Consider the following 14,600-nt stretch of genomic DNA (forward strand, 5'->3'; position numbering starts at 1 on the left):
TACTAGAGAAAGGGAGAGCAATTAGGAAGAAATTTCAATAGTCTAAGTCCAGATAAAAGATGATGAGGGCATTGACCTAATATGGTAGTTATGTGAATAGAGAGAAGGAGAAAGATATGAGACACTGGTGATATAAAAAAAGAGTATTTTGATAAATTATTAGATGTGTGGGGTGAAGCCTGCTTATTTGCAAGGATAGAGACACTTTTAACAGTAATAGGGAAGTTGAGAAGAGAGATGCATTTGGGGAGAAGGACAATGAATGCTGTTTTGGTTCTTTTAAAAATTATATGTCTACAGAACAAACAGTTTGAAATATCCAATTGGCAGTTGTGATATGTGTCCCAAGGCTCTGTCCTAGGAATTAACATTCCAATGCAGATAATTTCCTCAGTGTATCCAACTCTGGTCTCTCTCATAAGCTTCACATACATCACCAACTACCTTTTAATCATCTCAAACTGAATAGTCTATAGGCACATCAAAGTCAGCAAGTCCAAAATAGAAATTATAATCTTGCCCCTTAAACCTTCTTGCCCTCTGAACTATTCAATTACTAAACAGTGAACATCCTTCCAATAACTCCGGCTTAAATCTTGGTATAAACCATAAATCCGTTGCTAATCTCCACATTTCTCTTATATGTTTCCCCTCTCTCCATTTGTGTAGCCACACATTAATTCAGACCCTCATCACCTCTCCTTTGAATTACTGTAACAATCTTTTTTTTTTAGGTAGAAGAGGGGATGCTTCAGGTTAAGTGACTTGCCCAGGGTAACAGAGTAATTACTAAGTGTCTGAGGCTAAATTTGAACTCAGGGCCTCCTGACTCCTGGGGTGGTGTTCTCTCCAATGTACTTCTTAACCATCTCTTACAAAAGTCTTTTAACTAAACTACCCAGGTCAAATCTCTCTTCAGTTCATCCTTCACTGTGTTTTCAAGGTGATTTTTTTCTGTAAAATACAGGTTTGACCACTATCACTTCCTGTTTCCTGAGCTGTAGGATTTTTAAAATAAAAAACTATTTTTATATTTTATCCTGGTACTAATAAACTTTTGGATTTCTTCACAACTTGACTTTTTCTTACCTCTCCATTCTGTTTGCACTTATTCTACTCCATGTGCTCTGGGAACCAAGGTCAATGACCTTTTTGAAGTTCCTCAAATTTGTTAATCTCTCCTATCTCTATGCCTTTGTATTAGCTGTCTTTTGAACATGCCTGTTCTGCTTCCTCAACTTACTTCTTGGTTTCCCTTTGCTTTTGTTCAAAACTTCACTCAAGTCCCACCTTCTTCAGGAAGAATGTTCTGGCTCCCCATGATGCTAGCTTCTTCCTCTCTGAAGTAACCTTCCATTTATTCTGTATATATCTTGTAAGTTCCTTGTTATTTACCTGTCATTCATCTCTCCATCATAATGTAAGATCCTTGAGGACAGGGACCATTTTTATTTTATTTGTATTCCTGGTATTTAAAATGGTAGCCAACATATAACAAATGTCTAGCATATAAATGTTTTGACTGAATGATTGTAGCTCAGGAAAGAAACTGGGGCTAGATATGTAGATGCAGTAGTTATTCATGTAGAGCTGATAATTTAAATGCAGAGGAATTCTCTATGGGGGGGAGGAGGGGAGAAAGCGGGAGGAAGGAAAGAGAGAGGAAAGGGAGACAGAAAGAGAGGCAGAGAGAGAGTCAGCACAACACTGATAATAATCATTAGAGATTGAAGAAAGGAGGCCAGTAGATATGGAAACATTGAAGAGACCATGATGAAATGATTGATGGGCCAAAATTCAGGAGAAGACAGTAAGAGATAAGCACAATTATAGAGAATGGTCTTAGTAAAGAGAAAGACTACCTTTTTCTGAGAAACAATAATAAGGAGGTGGGGGTAAGATAACATCAGATAAGAATAAGGAGTTCTGAGTTGTGGAATAGGGAAGAAGAGAGATTATAAATTAGGAGAGAAGGTCCTCTGTGAAAAGGGAAAGAAATAAGAGTATCATTACTCTTGAGGATGTCTTGAGGAGAGTAATAGAGGAATGGAATACAGATTGTAGAGAAAACAAAGAGCCAGTGATGGAAGAATAAAAGGATTACCATGAAACAATGAAGGTATTTAACAAAATTGTAATGGACCTGAACAAAATTTGTACCTTATATTGCTTACAGATATGACAGAGAATTCTTAAAAGTTGTATCAGAATTTCTTGATATGAAAAATTGTCCAGTATAAGACCAAAGTCATGTTAATATGATCCTAAAACCTGTATAATAAAATTTGAACTTTCATTTTTTCACCTTTTACTTAAGAGATAGTGTTAAGTTTTGATTTACATAAAATTTGTATCTAATTAAAAGGTAATAAATAATTCTTCATATATTATCAATATGTCAATTTACTAAAAGTACATTTTAAAGGAATTTCCTTAGCATTCTATTTAAAATATGAATATTTTCTCCAAAGTTAAGATGTTAAATCACCTTTATTAAAAGAAGCCTTCTGCTTCCTCTTCCTTCAATCAAAATATATTCTCAAGTAGCTTTAAACTGCTAGGGAGAAAGGCCCAATGCATGGATGTTAAATTAACTTGAAATCAGTAATATTCTCCTATGAGATTTTCTGTTAGAGCTTTCAAAGCTTTGATGGAATTATTTTCACCAACTTAAAAAACAAAACAAAACAGCAGAGTAAAACTTCACTAACTAAGAATAATTACAAGGAGTCCAAGTTTAATTGCTGAATCTGAATTAGAATGAATATATATATATATATATATATATATATATATATATATATACACACACATATATCTAGAAGTAAAATGAGAGCCTATCTAGATCAATCCTCTTATTTTGCAGATGAGACAAGACCAACCCAGTGAGGTAAAAGGGCATACATGTAAGGAGAAGTAGAATATTTTCAAAAGAATGCAATCATATTAATGACAGTAATAGTTATATTAATTAGATATCTCATTAGACTCGTTTAATGATTTTTAAAGGCACATTGTACACAAATGGATGTTATCATATCCAGTTTGAAAGTAGTTAAAATTTTTGAAATGTAAAATGTTAGAGATCATAATCTTAATAGTTTCTTGAATTATAGATTTAAGAATTTGAAGTCTAGAGAGGTTAAATGATGGATTTAACTTTTCTTTTCTTCACTACAGACTTATTGTGAGGGAAAGGAATTTGTAAACACTAAAGTTCTAAAATAAATGTGCGTCAACATTATTATTATTTCATATCAAAGAAAATAATGGCAAAAAGTGTGCTTTCACAAGCAGATGATATTTCCCTTGTCGTTTCATTTACATAACTAGTTTAGAATTAGAGTAAGTATGGTGAGGTAGATTGGGGACTAATGCTGAAGTCACTAAGACCTAAGTTACAGTTCTGCTACTGACAAATATTGACTGTGTGATCATGAATAATTCAGATGTACAGTGACCCAAATAACATTCTAATATCATGAGTTACAGACAAGCTGATGAACTATCTCAATCAGGGATTCTTCTTCTCAGATTTAAACCAAACTCTTCCCTTTAAAAATGAACAAAATATTTTTTTTATAAACTTTGTAATTATGTCCAAAGATCAATTTCCATTTACCTTGAAACCACTAATTAATTAATTATGATGACAATTTAGACATTTTAGATATATTTTTTATTTTTTAGACAATTTAGATATATCTTTATATAAGGACTTTAAACTTTCAAAAATGTTTTTGCATCATCTCATTTCTTTTCACAGAAACCTTATGACAAAATTGAGAAATGTAAATACTTTTTCAGATGAAAGAATTGAGGTGCAGAGTTAAGTTGTAGATGGATAATTGTGTAATGTAAGAACTAGAAGGGGCTTGAGAGGCCATTTTGTGCACTCATATCAAAGTCAAATAGAAACCAGGGCCACTAACCCCTACATAAGTTTGAATTAACCTCAGTGTACATATTGACTGAGAAAAACCACATATAAACATGATATATGTTTTACTGTGTTTTTATTTTCTTAAATATTTCCTAATTATATTTTAATTCAGTTTATGTCTTGCAAGTTGTCACTTCTGATTTACAGTCACAGCTTAATTTTATAGGCAAGGAAACTGAAGGTGGGAGTAATCAAGGTAATGAATCTAATTAATATAAAATTAGGGACTTGAACTCTGATCTAGCTCTAAGTCTAGTAGTTATCAAATACTTCACATCTATTGTGTTATTTAAAATAAAATATTAAATTATTAGCAATTCAATATAAAAATTATCCTTTTTTTTTGTTTTTGTTTTTTGTTTTTGGCTGGGGCAATTGGGACTAAGTGACTTGCCCAGGATCACACAGCTAGGAAGTGTTAAGTGTCTAAGGTCAAATTTGAACTCAGATCCTTCTGACTTAAGGGTTGGTGCTTTATCCATTGTACCAACTAGCTGCCCCCAAAATTTTTATATGGGGAAAAGACTCACCTGCAGTGAAATCTTTATTCAAATCAATAAATGCATGAGAATGTGGTGTTCGCATTTTACTTTGAGTATTCAGTACGGGATGCCATGATAAATTCCTAAGGGGAGAAAAAATAGAAAATGTTCTTAATGAAAACTTGCAAATGAATCCTTTTCTATGACATGCAACTAAAGCATATAGTATTTTAAGCTATTAAATTCTGCATATGTGGCACTGCTAAGACAATATACCGATGATTTATAATAACTATTTGAACTCATTTTACTAAAACCAGAAAAAGAATGAATTATACCCCTCAGAAAAGAATGGTTTCAGTTTTTGTACTAAATCAACAGAGTACATATGATTGTACTTCTTTTCTCATCCTTAAAATAAGCAAAAAAATTATCTGTAATAACTCTAATGATGCTGTCTTCCCAATAAGAAAGAAAATGTGATCTTAGAAAATATATTTGAAATGGGCCTCTATGTAGCTGATGATGATATTCAGCTGCCTTGCAATTCAAAACTGCCAATTTATCTAAGCAACATGGATATAAAACTAGTTGTTCTGAGCAGTTTTTGCTTAACTTTATATATTTCTCTAATATAATTCTCTAATTTCTCTGATTGATTGTATGAGATTGCAGGGGATAGTGAGAGATACCTTTAGAGTATCAAACAGGTGTCAAAGGGTACTTCTCTAGGTATAGTGGGCAAATCTAATAGTAACTGGCTGATAAGGATAAAAAACTTCATCAGTTCCAATTGTCTGGGGTGGCCTAAAAAATTAACAGACTGACTAGGACTTAGGGGCATTTTGGACTACTAGTTACCTGTTCAGAAAACAGACCAAATGCAGCAAATGAGGCCCAGTTCCGAATAGGGAATGAGTCCTCTACTTGTGTAGTTTTTTTAGGAACTACAAATACTTATCTTTAAATAGAGGGACATAGGCACTGAATGTGCCTGCAGAGATTTTGAGAATGAACTTTCCTTTCTAAGTGTTTCTACTGACCAGGATACTATTAGATTTCCTATGGAAGGAAGAAGATTCAGGCCTGAGAGGGTTTTTCTTATTATATGGGGAATATGAAGGATTCTGAATTCCCCTGGTTTCATGATCCCACAACCTAAACTGGTCAGAGAAAGAAATTTTCTTTGAAGCACCAGCCTTAGAAGTTGCCTCAAAATTGAGGTTCCTCTTTAGGGGAACTAATGGGGTAATTAAATAAATCAACAAATATTCATTAAGAATTTACTATGTGTCAGGTATTGTGTAAAAGCTGGGAACACAAAGGTAGATAGGTATTTATCAAACATTTAATATGTGCCAGAAACTGTGTCAAACCCTAAGGATACAAATAAAGGGGGAAAAAGACAGCCATACCTTAAGGATCTTACATTCTAATGGAGGGAGACAGCACATAAAAGGGGTCTGAAAGCAATTATGTATGCACAGGTATATGAGGTACCTATGCAGGGGCAAGGCTGCTATGGAGAAGGTAGACAAGTCTGGAAAGTAAGGAGTGGAGGAGGGAATAAAGTCAGCATGGACTGCAGCTTATGAAATGGTTCTTTGGACCAAAAACACCATTCAAAAGAGAAGATTAGAAAAGACAAAAGTTAAATAATTCTTGCTTTAAGAAGGCTACATTCTATTGAAAAGAGAAAATATGTGTGTGTATATATATATATATATATATATATGCATAAGAATATCACACTGATATGTATTTACAAAATGGATACAAGTTAATTTGTGGAGAGAACGCTGGAGTTTTAGGGAATTGGAAGAAACCTCATGTTAAAAACAAAACAAAACAAAACAAAACAAAAACCTCATGTACTTTTTGTACATGAACCCAGTCATAAAGGAAGTCACTCTATGAGGTAGAGATGAAAGTACTATATATTTCAAGTTTGAGGCCAATACAAAAACATAGAAATGTGAGAAGAGAGTATCATATGTGAGGAAAACTGAAACCGTTTTGGCTAAACTACAGAATACATAGATCATGGAGAATGCATAATAAAGGTAAAAAGGCAACATTGTATACCCCAAGGTTCTTTCCTGAGTTGTCTATTCTCTCGCTATACTGCTCTCTCATTTTGGTGACGTCTTCAGTTCTGAGGGAATTAATTATGCCTATGTATGGCTAAGCTAGAGAATAGGTCATGGGACCTAAAGAGACTTATGAACTGAGAGGTTAGGTGTTTGAGGACATATTAACATGCTGGTCTCCTACTTTAAGGGCAAGAATTAAAGAGGAGAGGAAGACTGCGAACCAAATACTTTAACTCAAAGTATTTTTACACTTCTTTATCAGCTCATGGGCTACATGAGTCCATTCTTGTGGGGTAAAATAAAAGATGTCTATCACAAGAATTTTTACTTTGAATCCTTATACAGGAGCTGGTACCTGTTAACCATATTTGAAATAAGACTAATACGAACCAAATGTAAGCTATATATTTTGAAAATATTCTAGAATTAGGATATGGGACTTATGAGTCAAAGATATATACTGACTCTTTGCAAAGTTAACCTCCAGAATCAAACATATATACCCAATCTTAAGGGGTCCTTGCTTATAGTTTGCAATAAAGTTTGGAAGAATAGCCATATTGTGATTGTTCCACTGCTTAAGAAAATGCCATTTCAGAAACCCTTAAAAAATTGTTTTTTAATTTTTATTATTTATTTATTTATTAAATTTATTATAATAACTTTTTATTGACAGAACCCATGCCTGGGTCATTTTTTACAACGTTATCCCTTGTACTCACTTATGTTTACGATTTTTCCCCTCTCTCCCTCCACCTCCTCCCCTAGATAGCAAGCAGTCCTATATATGTTAAATATGTCGCAGTACATCCTAGATACAATATATGTGTACAGAACCAAACAGTTTTCTTGTTGCACAGGGAGAATTGGATTCAGAAGGTAAAAATAACCCAGGAAGAAAAACAAAAATGCAAACAGTTTACATTCATTTCCCAGTGTTCTTTCTTTGGATGTAGCTGCTTCTGTCCATCATTGATCAACTGAAACTGAATTAGGTCTCTTTGTCAAAGAAATCCATTTCCATCAAAATACATCTTCATACAGTATCGTTGTTGAAGTATATAATGATCTCCTGGTTCTGCTCATTTCACTTAGCATCAGTTCATGTAATTCTCTCCAAGCCTCTCTGTATTCATCCTGCTGGTCATTTCTTACAGAACAATAATATTCCATAACATTCATATACCACAATTTACCCAACCATTCTCCAATTGATGGGCATCCACTCAGTTTCCAGCTTCTAGCCACTACAAACAGGGCTGCCACAAACATTTTGGCACATACTGATCCCTTTCCCTTCTTTAGTATCTCCTTGGGGTATAAGCCCAGTAGAAACACTTCTGGATCAAAGGATATGCACAGTTTGATAACTTTTTGGGCATAATTCCAGATTGCTCTCCAGAATGGTTGGATTTGTTCACAACTCCACCAACAATGTATCAGTGTCCCAGTTTTCCTGCATCCCCTCCAACAATCATCATTATTTTTTCCTGTCATCTTAGCCAATCTGACAGGTGTGTAGTGGTATCTCAGAGTTGTCTTAATTTGCATTTCTCTGATTAATAATGATTTGGAACACTCTTTCATATAAGTGGTAATAATTTCAATTTCATCATTTGAAAATTGTCTATTCATATCCTTTGACCATTTATCAATTGGAGAATGGCTTGGTTTCTTATAAATTAGAGTCAGTTCTCTATATATTTTGGAAATGAGGCCTTTATCAGAACCTTTAACTGTGAAGATGTTTGTTGCTTCCCTTCTAATCTTGTTTGCATTAGTTTTGTTTGTCAAAGGCTTTTTAATTTGATGTAATCAAAATTTTCTATTTTGTGATCAATAATGGTCTTTAGTTCATCTTTGGTCACAAATTTCTTCCTCCTCCACAGGTCTAAGAGATAAACTATCCTATGTTCCTTTAATTTATTTATAATCTCGTTCTTTATGCTAAAATCATGGGCCCATTTTGATCTTATCTTGGTATACGGTGTTATGTGTGGGTCCATGCCTAATTTCTGCCATACTAATTTCCAGTTATCCCAGCAGTTTTTGTCAAATAATGAATTCTTATCCCAAAAGTTAGGATCTTTGGGTTTGTCAAACACTAAATTGCTATAGTTGACTATTCTGTCTTGTGAACCTAATCTGTTCCACTAATCAATTAATCTATTTCTTAGCCAATACCAAATGGTTTTGGTGACTGCTGTTTTATAATATAGTTTTAGATCAGGTACAGCTAGGACACCTTCGTTTGATTTTTTTTTTCATTAATTCCCTTGAGATTTTCGACCTTTTATTATTCCATATGAATTTTGTTGTTATTTGTTTAGGGAGTTTTGTCATTTTATTATATTCGCTCGGCTTATCTAAGAGCACTTAATATTTTTCCAATTATTTAAGTCTGACTTTATTTGTGTGGAAAGTTTTTTGTAATTTTGCTCATATAATTCCTGACTTTCCTTTGGTAGATAGATTCCCAAATATTTTATGCTGTTGACAGTTATTTTGAATGGAATTTCTCTTTGTATCTCTTGCTGTTGGATTTTGTTGGTGATGTATAAATTATCCTCAGCATTTATGGGAATTTATTTTATATCCTGCAACTTTGCTATAGTTATGAATTATTTCTAATAGCTTTTTAATAGAATCTCTGGGGTTCTCTAAGTATACCATCATATCATCTGCAAAGAGTGATAGTTTGGTCAGAAAACTTTTATCTCAAGCACAGAACAGCTAGGTGGTTCAGTGGAAAGAGTATTGAGCCTGAAATCAAAAAAGATTCATCTTCCTGAGCTCAAATCTGGCCTTGAACACTCCCTAAGTGCGTGATTTTGGGGAAATCACTCATTGACTTCTATTTCTCATCTGTAAAATGGACTAGAGAAGAAAGGAGCAAACCATTTCAGTATCTTTGCCAAGATATTCCAAAAGGGTTCGTGAAGAGTTGTAATACATTTGAAATGACTGAAGAATATCACAATCAAACATTTAGAGCCTATAATGGGCAAGTACTGCTCTAAGCATTAAGCACATAGCAAGATCCTGTAGAAGCTACATAAATATTATGCCTTACCTTTAAACCTAATTCATTCATGTATCAATGACTTATAAAAATGCTTACTTGTGGTATTCTTTTTCTTTTTTATAATATATGATGGTTCTCTCTGGGAGCAGGTTTCTTGGGGAGGTTTTCTAGAGGCAGTCTTAGTTTCAGTTCTGAGTAATAATCACTCCAAATGCAGCCAGCTGATAAAATCCAAACGTTTATTTTCTCCTTCCAAGTCTTGTCTCTTTCCTTGGGCTGGTTAGCTTTCTTAGAGGACTATCTTTCAGTGGAGAGGCAAAGGAGGAGAGCCTACCACCATGGTGGTGTGAGATGGGATGAATGAATCTGGTTCCACCTCTGAGAGTAGGCTTCTTCTGAACTGACTCACTTCACTAACTCAGCTCCTTTTTATCCTCTTTTAGAGGTGTGAACTCAAAGGTTGATTCCTCCTCTGAGAGTGGGATTGTGAATCTCCCAAAAGTGTGAACTCCAATGAGTACTTAAATACATTAGTGAGCTAGAGAATTTGCTAAGTACCATGCTAAATTAGGCAACTGACATCACTTTGTAAGGATTCTAACACTTACTACATGAAATGCATTTTATTAAAGAAAAAAAAACAGAAATCAATTAGGCGATCTCTCCTGTTAAGATTACAATCTCATACTTATATGAGTAGATATGCACTGAGATAAATATACTAAATACATGATATGCTAAACATAATGATTTGATATGTAGATGGAAGACATACTAAATACTATGTCTGAAAAAGAAGGGTTAATTTTTTTTTTGACTGGATAGAACATTTTAGAGAAGGAATTGTGATAAAGAGGAAAGTCTGCTGGAATTGAAATAGAGCATGCAGCTATGCTGCTTTTTACCTGTGCAACTTTGGGAAAAACAACCTTAAGTGATAGTTTCCTCACCTATAAAATGAAGGAGTTGGACTAAATGGCTTCTAAAGTCCCTTTGATCTCTATATCTAAGATCTTAGTATCTCTGAAAATTTTGAATATAGACTTTTAATAAATTAGCATATATATCTTAAAAGATAGACTCACAGAGGAAATAAGATATGATATGAACTGGATTTTACATAAATGGAAAGAAATAAGGAAATTAGTGTAGGCAGTTATTGCCCAATAATATTTGTTTTTGATGATGAATCTGGTTGAAGTTTTCTATAATTAATTATTAGGATTCATGTAATTTGTAAAGTTTTCACTTCTTTTTAATGAGGTATAAACCACAGGGGTATTATGTGGGAAAGACAGCTGTCAGTTTAACTAATTACTTCTAGAAAGCTTACTAGCCAACTAAGATAAGCATGCTTTATATAATGCAAATTAGAATGGCAAGAATATAGCTTATGTATTGAATATTTTTATTTCCCAAACTTCATATAATCATTAATGTGGAACTTTTGAGTTCCCTTGCAAATTAAAGTTCTGACTTTGTCTACAATTTCCTTTTTTTACAGGTTAAACTATTTCAAGAAAATTCAACATTATAGTCTTAAATGTATTTTGGGAAAGATCATACATGTCATAAGAAAGTTATGTGAGTGTATTTATATATACACACACGTATACATAAATATATTTTTTTCTTAACGATAGTTTGTCATTCGTAATTGTCATTTGTAATTTTTTCTTCTACTGTTCTTTTGTCATGTTTTGGCTTATTTTTGAAAGTCATGGTAAAATGAATCTTTCACAATCAAGTTTCAAGCTATTTCTAAGGACTTATAGTAATGAAATGTCAAGTTGTCTGATTTGAATGATTAAGAATACTTTTAAAAAAGATATTGATAAAAATATAGGTTTAATATATGATAAAATAATAAAAATTAATAAAATACAAAATATAATAAAATAAAAATATAAAAGTAGATACATAAAATGTAGATATAGATAAAAGATGATATTAATTGAACATGAAAATTTGGCTATAATGAATTTTTTTAATGTATTTTATTTAAAAAACAGAATAAGGAAAAAGAAAAATAGAAAAGGGATAAAAAACAAAATAAAACAAAAAAGAACATTGTCATGTGCCTAGCAGAACATCAGGGAAGATTCTGAATATATAACAACAAATACTAGTTCAAGAAAGAGTGTGTGTGTGTGTGTGTGTGTACACACAAGAAATTATATTCACGAGTGTCCATCTTTTCTTTTTTTTCCTTGTAAATTCTTTTGTTCTTTGCTGCACACCCTTTTTACTTTATTCTTCCCCCCTTTCATTATCCCTACCACTTATAAACAAACTATAATTAAGAAAAGATATATTTATGTATACATATGTGTGTGTATATAAATATACATACATACACACACACACACACACACACACACACACACACACACACACACACACATCTTTCCTATCCCTGCTGACCCATTACTTTAATTCTGCTCCAAACTTGTCTTGCTATTACTTAGCATCCACACACAGGATCCTTCCCTTGTCTTCTTCCCCAACCCTTTGCTTTCCTGTATATCCATCTACTCCACCCCCCCTTTATTTCTTTATAGATTTTGGAGGGTGCTATAGCCTTCCTAGTAAATATGTAGTATTGTCTACTTAACCCATTCCAGATGTGAGTAGGTTTTCAGAACTATGAACCCTCCTTCCCCCTCTAATATCTCTATGTCTACTCTTCCCCTGTACCTCATTTCTATGACATAATTACTATTTTTACTTTAACTCAACCCCAATCTTTCTTTTTGAGGGGCCCTATTATTGATGTTAATCTTAAATATATGCTCTACATTTCTCATGTGAAAAAAAGCAAACAATTTGTCCATATTAAGTTTCTTGAAATTAATCTTTGATACTAGCTCTTCTATGTTAAATTTTCTATTAAGTTTGGGTTTGATTGAAACTCCTAAAAATTTGAAAGTTCATTAAATGCCCATTTTTTCTTATTCAGAATTATATATAATTTTGCTGGATATGATATTTTTGGCTGTAGGTCTAGTTCTTTTGATTGTCGGTAGATATGATTATAGGATCTGCAGTCTTTTATTGTGGTTGCTGATAAATTATCTACAATTCTAATTGTAGCTCTAGTATATTTCAATTTTTTTTTCTTGATTCTTGCAAAATTTTCTCTTCAATCTGGAGGTTCCAAAACTTGGCAATAATATTCCTATGTGTTTTCCACAAAGGATCCCATTGACGTGGTGACTGGTGAATTTTTTCCATTTCTATATTCCCCTTATATTCTATTACTCCAGGATAATTTTCTTGGATTATTTCTTGCATTATTGTGTTAAGGTCCTGTTTTTTTTATCACAATTTTTAGGCAGTCCAATTATTCTCATATTTTCTTTTCTTGATCTGTTCTCCAGATGTGTCATTTTTCTTATGTTTCACATTCTGTTCTATTTTTTCATTCTTTATAACATGTTTTGTTATAGCCTAGTCTCCCACAACTTCATTGGCTTTCCCTTATCCAATTCTAATTTTCAAAGAGTTAGTTTTGTCTTTCGGACTCTGTATTTCCTTTTCTAATTGGTTAACTCCACCCCGCCCCCAATCTTCTTGGGTTTTTTTTGTTTTTTTGCTGAGGCAATTGGGGTTAAGTGACTTGCCCAGGGTCACACAGTTAGGAAGTGTTAAGTGTCAGAGGCCACATTTGAACTCGGGTCCTCCTGACTTCAGGGTTGGTGCTCTATTAGTGCAAGCACTGGTAATACTGAGGTGGGGGTGGGGTGGTGGTTGGAGATAATGCCTCAAGCTTCCTTTCAGTTCTCCACTCTGACTAGGAACCCAAATCAAGAGCTCCACCCTCCAGCAAGTACCCACACCCGCCTTAGGGCTTCTGCACTCACCAGATGCTGGTTCCTTCTCACTTAGGGCCATGTCACTGCTGTTCATCTGGGCCTGGCAACTAGGTCTTTCAGGACTCAAACCCACTCCACAGTCTAGGAGGTAAAAGTCTGTGGTTCCTGCAGAGGTTTCAGCCACACTCAGCTAGCCTGAGGGGATCTCCATTTAGCGTTTTTAATCTAGATGTGTTTGTATTTCAGATGGGCTAACCCCAGGTATCCCAGTCTTTTTTACAATCTCAGATTGTGTCAGGTGGACCCCAGTTCTTCCAGAAGTCTTGATTTTTCAGCAGTCTGTGTTTGCCCTGAGTCACAAATTTGTTCTATTATGGGGGAAATCTAGAAAGCCTGAAATTTACCAACCTACTATGTCATCTTCCCAGAATCCTCTGTAATGATTTTAAAAAAAGGAAAAAAAATACAGCATTTGTGCTGTCTGAATGACTGAGTATAGTAAAGGCTTTTCTTTTCACAGAGTTCATCTATTTCCTTATTTGTTAGAATTTTGTATTTACACCTGCCATTTCCCACCATTCTTTATGCTCATGTAGCTAATATTCACTTAAACATGCCTCTAAAAAAATAAAATGGTTGGGGCAGCTATGTGGCACAGTGGATGGAGCACCAGCCATGAAGTCAGGTGGACATGAGTTCAAATCTAGCCTCAGACACTTAATACATCCTAGCTGTGTGACCCTGGGCAAGTCACTTAACCCTAATTGCCTTAGCAAAAAGTTAAAAAAGAATGGTTAAAGCAAAAATGGAGAATTTACAGTATAATTACAGGACTTAAATGAAAACACCAAAGAGAGACATAGGGTACTCCCAATAAGATCAGAAGTGAAACAAGGTTGCCTTTTATTCCATTACTATTTAAAATTGTATTAGAAATGGTAGCTTTAGCAGTGAGAGAAGAAAAAAGAAATTGAAAGAATTAGAGTAGCTAAGGGGAAACAAAATTATCACTCTCTGCAGATGATATGATTATCACCTTAGATAATCCTTAGCGAATCTTAGAGAATCAACTAAAACATTACTAAAAACAATTAACAACCTTAGCAAAGTTGCAGTTTATAAAATAAACCCAAGAACCATATGAACACAACTACAAAACACTTTTCACACAAATAAAATTAGATCTAAACAACTGAAAGAATATCAAGTACTCATGGTTAAGTGGAGTTATTATAATAAAAA

At 33.7% G+C, this 14,600-nt stretch overlaps 1 protein-coding gene across 2 annotated transcripts in view; it reads right to left on the bottom strand.

Annotated features, from left to right (window-relative positions):
• ITFG1 (integrin alpha FG-GAP repeat containing 1) overlaps nt 1-14,600 on the bottom strand; it is a 276,139-nt gene that overhangs the window by 216,002 nt on the left and 45,537 nt on the right. For both annotated transcript variants that reach the window (XM_031954433.1, XM_003757229.4), the window contains one exon: nt 4,474-4,568. In XM_031954433.1, the coding sequence (XP_031810293.1) occupies nt 4,474-4,568 (95 nt within the window). The remainder of the gene's footprint in view (nt 1-4,473; nt 4,569-14,600) is intronic.

The sequence above is a fragment of the Sarcophilus harrisii genome, chromosome 2 (genome assembly GCF_902635505.1).
Source record: "Sarcophilus harrisii chromosome 2, mSarHar1.11, whole genome shotgun sequence".
In the NCBI taxonomy this organism is placed as follows: Eukaryota; Metazoa; Chordata; class Mammalia; order Dasyuromorphia; family Dasyuridae; genus Sarcophilus; species Sarcophilus harrisii.